This window comes from Plectropomus leopardus, chromosome 13, assembly GCF_026936395.1.
Source record: "Plectropomus leopardus strain MGB_pleo_1.0 chromosome 13, ASM2693639v1, whole genome shotgun sequence".
Taxonomy (NCBI): Eukaryota; Metazoa; Chordata; class Actinopteri; order Perciformes; family Serranidae; genus Plectropomus; species Plectropomus leopardus.
The window spans coordinates 18,507,530-18,517,039 of record NC_142188.1 but is presented as its reverse complement, the minus strand read 5'-3'; the positions used below and the strand labels follow the sequence as shown (position 1 = coordinate 18,517,039).

Below are 9,510 nucleotides of genomic sequence, written 5' to 3'. Positions count from 1 at the left end.
ACTTGTGGAGCCTAAGAATCAGGAAAGAGCAGAAAGACTTCAATTTTACAATATTTATTGATAAGTTATTCAAGTACAGTGAGCATCATATTGTACATACGACTACAGTATCTTGTTTGGAGTGACAAAATAAAAAAACAAACCTGATCATCTCTTATTATTTCCTTTTAGAAAGGTGCCTTCAATACATTCCGTGTCTTCATTACAAGTATACAGTTGTGAATTGAAAATGTGCACAATTACATGACCAAACAACACACATAGAAACTGGTATTTACATTTTTCTTTTTCCCCTATGGTTTTCTGCCATCCTTACACTACTTCTCAGATCGCATGACAGAAATCTTTAAAAAGAAAAGAAAAGGAATTGGTTTTCCTTATTCAGTTTAAGCACAAGTACAAACACACATGATGAGGAGGGGGACCAGTGTAAACAATAGAGCTGTAAGTTGATGTCCACACAAACAGACAGACAGACGGACAGACAGACAGACAATGGGATGCGCATCTTAGGACTCTATTTTTAATCTAAAGTGTTTCAGTGCTTTTTAATATTTTTTACTTCATTTGGAAAAAGGAAAAAAATACAAAACGGAGCAATATAAAAGCAATAATTTCTTATATAAAAATGTACACAAAATTCCACTGCATTGCCAACTGGAAAATAATTTCAAGCCCTACTTCTATTCCTGTCCCCCTCTCTGGCACGTCCTTTATATTTTCTTCTCTTTATATCTCTGTCTCCCTCCTCAGTTAGCTATGACTGGAGGGTTCGTATTGACGATCACTTGGACCACAAAGTCCTTCTGGATCTTGGCGTCTTGTAGACGAGTCTTGTCAGTCAGGAGCTTCCCGGAAAAGAACCACCTCTGGCGGGCCACGTCGATTTCTTCCTGTTCTTCCAACTGCTTCTTTAGCTCAGCGATGGAGTCCGCCATGCTGGCTGTCAGACGCACGTCCTTCCCTAAGAACACCACAGGGCATAAACAGAGTTGACACAGATTTCTGAACAAGCTGTGAGATACTGAAAAGCTATGAATTATAAATCAGTGTGAAGCCTAGATGATATGCAGTGAAATGTTGCATGCATGCAATCTGCATAACGTGTGGTTTTGCAGATTCAAATGTCACATTATATCATAGGTCACACTGCGTGTTTCTTACCTGATGACAATCGTACCCGCAGCTGGAACTCTTGTCTACACGGCGGAGGTTGAGCCTGTTTTTGTGTGGAGTCAGAGACTTTGCACTCACTGGATGTTTCAGAGATGAGATTGACAGGCGGGGCTAGAGTGTAGGCTGGGAGCTGGTAGCGGTTGCCCAGTTCATCATAGCTCTCTGTGAGGGAGCCTGTAGAGGGAAAAAACGGACAGCATAAACAACCGCTTTCCAAAATCCTTCCTATTAGTTACAGCAACTCACTTCAACCCTTTGAAATCGGAGCGAATTGGCTTAATTTCTTTCAAAAACATGGGAAAAGGCAATGAGAAATGACAAAAAAAATGACCTCAAAATTAGCAAGAAGTCTGTAAAAAGTACCAAAAAACAAAAAAAAAAAAAAGATTTTTTTAAAATTAATTAATTAATAATAATAATGAAGAAAATGACCTAATAATAATAATCTAACGTAATTTTGATAATTATGGATATATTTTTCCCCTAGCAATTTAAAAATTGTTTTCTAAATATAATAATTTCTTGCAATTTGTGGAACACTCTTATCAAGTTGCTTATTGCCTTTTTTCTCATGTTTTTGAAAGAAATCACACCAATTTATACGGGGTTCAAAGGATAATCACTTGTGAAATATATCTGAAAGAAGCACAACAAAAGTGTTATCGCTCCAGATTTCAAAGGGTTAACCCTGATACATAAACCCCTTTATTATTCTGACTAACCAGATGAAGTATGAGGCAGTCACATATATATTTATATATGTATATATTTATATTTTATGTACTGTATATATACATTGTCCTTGAACTTGCCAATTGCTTCAAAAGCAAAACCCCTCTTGTGTCTGAGTAGATAAATATGCATGAACAGTGTTTTTTTCCACCTAACTCTGCCATGGGTTTCTGTGCACCAATCCATTCACAGTGGTCACGCAGCACTGCGACTATTATGTAACTATTACAGCAGTAATCTCTGAACAACTGATGCATGGGATTCTGCAAACTGTCCTTTGACATTTTGAGAATTATTACAGGGAGTTTATTCATTTGTGCTGGAACTTCCAGCACATTTACAGCTTACAAATGATAGCTAGATAATGCACATTTCCATGTCTGAGAGGACGTGTGTGTGTGTATGTGGATGGTTTCATACCGTGTGGCAGGGTAATGCAGGCTCCATCCACTATAGCCTGTGCGAGCTCCAGGTCATTGCACTCCGCAGCCAGGGCTGCTGCTCTGAGTGCGTCCCAGATCTCTTTCCGTCCATCAAAGGCAGGAGCTGTGTCCCAAAACTCATCCCTCTTACTCCTCAGCTGACCCTCCGTCATTGGGTACTCACTCTTCCACTTTGGGCGCTCCTTCTTGAGGGGCTCATTGCGTCCTGAAAGAAAACAAGAGGGCAGTGTTCAAAGACTGATCTAGCTGACCCAAAGCGATATCATCAGTCATGTAACATATTTTTACTTTTTAAAAGATGCCAGGAAGTACAGTATCTTTTTGCACCTGATGATAGTTGGCCGCAGCTCAAACTGTTACTGTCAAAAGGATTACAGGGCGGTAAAACCAAGTATCTGGTGGTGAAGCTCTGAGAAACTTGCTAAGTATGTAGACGGTTGCCAGGTTGGCTCAGTACACGGCTGCTGTAATATGGCTGAGCTGTTCACCATTACTCTGGGACACAAGGAAATGTCAAGAAATAATTTTATATAATTCAAATGTGTTACTAATATATTGCTCTAAGCAGAGCTATAAGTGACAAAATTAATCACACAAAAAACATTTTTTAATGGTCTACCACTTTGAACTTACAAAAGAGCGTCATCTGTGGAAAAACAATTTGTTATGAGACATTTTCAAATAAGATTTAAGAGACATTATAATAGCTAGGTGCTTCAAATCTACTACCACTTTGATGTTTTATGCAGACTTGGTTGTGTAAACACCATTGAGGTCAGACAAGGACGAAAAGGCTTATCTTCCATACTGAAGGATCTTCAGCCCCTTACATCTGTAATATTCAACACTATTCTATTTGCTACGAAATCTAAGAAAAGTTAATAGTGTTATGAATGTAACTGCTCTCTGTCACAACTGCAACAACACGTAAACCCTGTAATGTTACACACCCACTACAGGTGTTTCCATGCATGTATATAATATGTTATATCCACTGTACCGGCCTACCAAGAAAGACCATTTGATTCAAAGAAGGAGCAAAATCAAAGTGATTATTTATAATGCTGTGGATTACTGCAGTGGCTAGTAACACATACATGTGCACTGACATCCACTCACAAACACAAGCGCACACCAGTGGATTATGGGCAGTAATCAGGTTCCACATAACAGGATTTATCTGCTCCTATCCCATGAGGCATTGGTTGGAGAGATGAGCACTCTCTGACCAATGAGAGCAAGAAAAAAACGCTCAGGCATCATTACGGGTCAAAAACAACAAGCACATGGAAACACGGAGCCTCTACAAATCAATTATGATGTCATCATTTTGTGAAACTGACATCACTTTTGTGAAATATATATTCTGATGCAAAACAATGAGAAGTGCACGCAACACGCACAGATTTAAATGACCTTTTATGTCATTTGCAATGCAGACCTCCATATCATAACAGCTGTGACACCATGACCTTTAAGAGATGAGGCAATGGCTTTAGTTGGAGGTTTACATAAGGTGAGTCTGGATTTACGCAAGGTGTATTTTTTGCAAGTGTGCCTGCATACACATTTTATCATTTACATGAAATTCAATAGTAATAAAAGGCAACGTTTTAATATCAAATCAACTTCTTTTCATTTTCAAAAACCCCTAATTACAGTATAACGGAAGTACAGAGAAAATAAGTGCTGTGTAAGATTGCACTTTATATTCCTCTCATCCTTTGTCTATGAAATTATTATGTTAAATGATTGTTCAGTTTTAACTGATCTTGCATAAACATGAGTTTTTAGTCACCTTTGTGATTGTGGACAGGCAGCTGCAAAGTTGCAAAGGAGCACATTAACATGTCCGCTAAACAAATGCAAATTTATGTGTCTTGAATCCTGACAAGCAGCCTGACTGACAGACACTGATAGGAGATAATTGCAACTTACTCTGACCTGCTGGGCGGAGACGAAATGACTTCAAGATGTGTGCACATAACAGCTAGAGAAGAATAATTGTCAAGATTCCTGTCACTCAGTCAGAGACAATATAATGACAAAACCCATTTTTAGAATGTGGTTCAGAAGATTCATGGGACATATTTTAAGTCATGAGGTTTGAAAGAACGAACATGGCCCACAGCACAATACACACTGAACAAAACATGCTCGATTAGAGAACATCTTGATTGTAGATACAGTAACATAACATCACTGTGCCTTCTTGGTTTGGTTTTGTGTGAATGAGTTGGATGTAATCAGTGATGACAACCTGCATTATCTGATGATATTTTAACCTCCTGCTTGCTGTAGAAAGTCAGAGATTCTGGCTGTTTGTAAAGTGGAGTGTGCGTGTTCAGGGAGCTCTGCTTTGACAGCGTGTCCTCAGCTGTAACCCTCGCTACCTGGAATCTAAGCTAAGCCAAGTTTTTTTCCCCTTCAAGCATTGGCATTTCAGGAGGATAGAAAACTACCAACTAAAATCAACCAAAACAGGACATGTTTAAGTTTTTTCATGTTTTCATGTTTTTCTGTCTTTTTTTGGGCCACTGCACCATTTAATTACAACAATTACTACTACTTGTAGTATATCAGTGTTCAGCATGGTGCCTACCAATAGCAAACACTGACTTCTGTACAGTCATCTCCTAAACATCTGCACAGCAACCTTAACTGAATTAAATTACATCTCCATCGAAGTGGCATCAGAGTACCTCTTCATGAGCATTTCAGTTAGAGGCAGCAATGTAGATGTTGTCAATCATATTGTTATGCCTCTTTCCGTTTGTGTGTATTTTTAGCCATTTGTTCTATTTTCAGACTGTCTTCAACATACACAAAAGCCTCTGAGATAAATCATGGCACATCACAGTGAGCAGCAAAAACAAGAAAAAAGAAAGAAAGCTTTTTTTCACCCCAAACAAAAATCTATACTTACTTTTCAGTATAATCCTCAAGGGTGCGTTTGGAGCGTGATAGTAGCTGTATTCCCTGGAGTTTGGTACTCCCATCGCTGCTCTTACTCTGAAGTTTGATGCGAGTCAGTGAAAAGTCTGCATCAATGACCTACAGACACCAACCCCGAAGAAGAGGACAGCTCTGCTGTGTCCAACCAGCTCACTGCAAAACACCGCTCAACTGATGAGACAACCACCTGATCTACTTTCTACGTGCAGACTCCACTTTAGAACTCAGTGAACCGTAGTGACACTTCCCCAGTTGCTCAAAAATGACCACACTCCCTCCACTTATATCCCTACTAATAGAAAATACTTCACAACCCTAAAATACCCCAAGATCAGTTCAAGGAAAGAGGTTAAAAGAAGGTGAGGGTAAACTGAGTGTCCTAGGCAGAGGGTAGCTTCTTTACACAACAGGCCATAATCCTATCAGCTCTATTTAGAGGCAGGATAGAAATACTCAAAGGCAACATGCTAAACCTATTAGCAGACAATAAACCCTTGTCAGACCATTACAGTATGAAGGAGATGCTAGTTCTGCGAAACGCCCCCAACAGGTGATTGTTTTTCCTTCATGACAGCTCTACTATTTATATGAATGAGTGCCGCACTTCCACAGGGTGGTTTATCTCACAAAAGAAGCTGAACATGATCTGTGAGGTCATGCATGTGTGCCTTGCAGGTAAATGATCTCCTTTTGCACGTGAATATATTTTACAGCAGGTTGACAGGAGGCAAATCATGCACCAAGTAGGTCAAACTGACATGAAAACTCAGTGCAGGCCACCACCGCTGCTGCTACTGCTGCTCCATACATAATGCATGACCATCCAGCTGAGTGCACAGACACTTTTTCCACAAGGAATGGATTGACCGCTGTTTATATAAAACATTGTTATATCAGGGTAGGTCCTTAGTAAAGATTAGAAACATGACGAGCTGGCCTGAAAACATTTAACACCTGAGATATAAGCTCTCACACTAAGGAAAACCCCTTACCTGCATTTTAACATAAATGCATGAATTATTACAGCTTGCACTCATAGAAATTGCTGCTTTGCATTGATTCTGATGTTTTTTGACATAATTATTAGGGGTCAACAGATTATTGGCCTGGCTGATTATAGGGGCCGATATTTGGCATTTTTACAATTATCGCTGTTTTATTTTAATGATCACCAATGAAATTAATTAATGAAAAAGTGTGCGTATGACACCAGGGATGGCAGTCTGCAATACATGCTAAGAAAGTGTAAGCATGGGACGAACTTCTATTTTTATAAAACCTCAGGGAGCTATTTAACTATAAAAAAAAAAGTTGCAGGGAACTTGCTGTATATGATGTTGAACATTACAATTTTGAGTAAACATTTGCTTAAGGCAAGTTTGTTATATACCAAATTCAAAATTTTGACAGAAAGATTTTCATTTTTATTGGAAATGCCAAATATTGTTTTTCGGTCTCAGTAAGTACTATTAAAAGGCATCTATATCTGCCCTGAAAAAACAGTATCGGTCAACCCCTAATAATCATGTGTAGTTTGTACTTGCATTTAAATGCATAACGACAGAAGCAATGTCCCCTTAGCTATAATAACATATTCGTGATAGGCACTTAAGAATATACAGTATGTAGCCTCTCTCAAACTCATATTGTCACAACATTTCATCTGAACTGTAACAGCACAATAAGTGAAATTGTCTCATTCCAAGTACCTGGTTGTAATCTCTTGTGCATAAATCACTTCCATTTGTGCATTGTGTTTCTTAAGCATTCGCAAAAATATGCAATTACGCCTATTTTAGAAACTGAGAGGCTGCAGTCCAATGTATTACCAGCTTCTTACCTCCACGTTTTTTGCTCCTTGTCGAGCTTCGGGCACTCCCTTGTCCATCCATCCTACTCCTCCCCACACAGCCTCCCATCACTGTCCCTACAATCCACACCGAGGAGAAAAATCATCAGTCTATCTGCATGTTTGAAATGCTTTAAAATGCATTTGTGATCACGTCGGATCAATAAATAGTGACTGATGATGTGAAATTAAGTGCCTTATGTGAAAAGCCTCATCAGGGAATAATGACAGCTCAGCACTCCTTGTTCCTGTGAGGTCAGACAAGCTGCGATGTTTACGTCACGTGTACTGCCAGCTGACGGGGGCACGCGCCTGGACCTCATGCCCCTTTCGCCCTGATTTTACTCTCAAATATCGAAAAAAAATGTATGTGCCTTACAACAATTTACGTTGTGTTTATATTTTAAGGGATGCAGGCTACTTTTAGTGCGATTTAAGTATTTACAGTTAGTATTATTAGTCACTGGTCGTTTGATATATCAGTTTAAAAAACAAACAGTTCGGATTTTGCCTACCGGAAATCCAGTCTGCTAAATTATGCATCCGTCTGCAGTTTGCTTGCCACATCCGAACTTGTTTCCAAGTGAAGTTATCACCCTGACGCGACGACCAGCAGGAGATGCGAGTCAGCAGGTTGACAAACTGGGAGCAGTGGGTCCGTGCACGACTAGCGGGTGACCAGTCTGACCCTGCGGAGCCTTCAGGAAGTCTCAAAGGCTTCTCCAAAAAAATGCAATCAATATCCGTATATCCCCCGAATCATAATGAACGCAGCTCACACGCACAATCCGTTTGCACTGATCTAGAATTAAATACTTATCAGGCTGCACGCATGCGTAGCTTAAACCACTTATTTTATTTTGCGTCAAGCTCTTCAGAATAAAAGCGGAAACTAATAAATGACCCCTCCAGAATAGTAGAGCTGTCCAAATAATCAACTATTCCATTTGAAAATATGCGACACTTGGAAAATATAAAACACCGATTACGATAGAAACAAATGAAATAAGATAAAATAAATGTCGGGAGTTATTGTGAAATCTGTGTTAGTAAACGCCTTTATGGGGATTTTAGTCTGAAATGCATGCGGAAGTATTTTTTATTATTATTCTCATCATCTGTGTTGCTTGACGTTTCACCACAATAAAAGTGCATTTAAGCCTTTTCTTTTAAAATACAATCTTGAACATGCAATAAAACGCACTCACCTGATTTATTTATATAACAAACCAACTGTTGTTGCTGGTGTATCCTCCAAATATTTACTTCTATAAGGTAATTGCCTAGCTATTCAAAGTTTTATTGGAATTAAACTATATATATCGGCACATTTTGCAGTTACAGTGATTAACCACCCAAACATCTCATAGGGCACTTCAGTGCTCATCACTGCCCTTAAAAACAAAACCAAGTGGGGCTCTAGTTACCATATGGCAGCTGGATGTTCACATACTGAGATGTGCGTGTGTGTGTGTGTTCTTTTAAACAAATTATCATGACATTTAATCAAGCAAAATTGTCCAAATGCATTTTTGACTAGGGGTGAGGGGGCTCAGTAGGCTTCTTCACCAGATTCCCCCAGAGTCAAGGATTGCCACTACATACAGATCATGCTTACTCTGACCTTCAGCTATTACAAATCTCCACAAAGCATTTACCACACACTTCAATTCACTCCAGTGAATGGCAAGCACAACCATGTGCAACACCAGCATACCCAAATACAAACAGGGAAGGAAATGGTCAAAATAAATAAATAAACTGTATGAAGTTTTAATCTTAGTATTGAAATGCTGTTGTTTCCTTATGATCAGAATTGAAGACCTCTAAAATGAACCAAATTGATACAAACACACATATATAAATATAAATATATATTTTTGGTAATTTCAGCATTCTTTTGTTTTTTTCTCAGTAATCATTACTATTATCTATACCTGCCAGACATACTGTACAGTGTTTTGCCAAACATGTTGAACACTGGCATCTGCTGGCAGATTGAATACTGACATCTCTATGTCCATGTACAGTATGTGTGTGTGTGTGTGTGTGTGTGTGTGTGTGTGTCTGTCTGTCTGTTTCAGACAGAGTGGGGGATGTGATGAGCAACGGCAGGGTGAAAGAGTGGTGGAAACAGGCTGAAATCTGTTATCATCCATCCTCTTTCTCTTGCATTCACCTTTCAACTGACAAGATCACTGCTCATTTTCTAATTGTCTGCTTATCAAATACATTAAATGCAAAAGATTATATCCTGTGAATAGTTTTATGCTAGCAGGATTTTTGCTCAAATTTCTTATATCTCCTCTTGCACGTTTGCTTTCATCTGTGTGTATCTCCCTGACTGTGGTGCTG

General features: G+C 39.0%; 1 protein-coding gene across 2 annotated transcripts; it reads right to left on the bottom strand.

Annotated features, from left to right (window-relative positions):
- Positions 1-38: 38 nt before the first annotated feature.
- On the bottom strand, positions 39-7,970 carry ubtd1a (ubiquitin domain containing 1a). Of its 2 annotated transcripts, XM_042502515.2 has the most exons (5): positions 7,671-7,970; positions 7,147-7,233; positions 2,329-2,556; positions 1,165-1,350; positions 39-964 (listed from the first exon to the last, which is right to left on the bottom strand). In XM_042502515.2, exons 1-5 carry the CDS (start codon positions 7,720-7,722, stop codon positions 750-752), a joined length of 768 nt encoding a protein of 255 aa, XP_042358449.1. In that variant the 5' UTR covers positions 7,723-7,970; the 3' UTR covers positions 39-749. The 2 variants fall into 2 exon arrangements, with proteins under 2 accessions (XP_042358449.1, XP_042358450.1); XM_042502516.2 differs by lacking the exons at positions 7,147-7,233; positions 7,671-7,970 and adding an exon at positions 5,278-5,695.
- Positions 7,971-9,510: the final 1,540 nt, after the last annotated feature.

Excerpts from the sequence above, each read along its gene's own strand:
- ubtd1a (XM_042502515.2), bottom strand. The coding sequence starts at position 7,722 with ATGTGGCAAGCAAACTGCAGACGGATGCATAATTTAGCAGACTGGATT. Across the intron at positions 2,557-7,146 it reads AAGGAGCAAAAAACGTGGAG|GACGCAATGAGCCCCTCAAG; the intron begins GTAAGAAGCTGG and ends GTTTTCTTTCAG. Across the intron at positions 965-1,164 it reads GCGGGTACGATTGTCATCAG|GGAAGGACGTGCGTCTGACA; the intron begins GTAAGAAACACG and ends TGGTGTTCTTAG.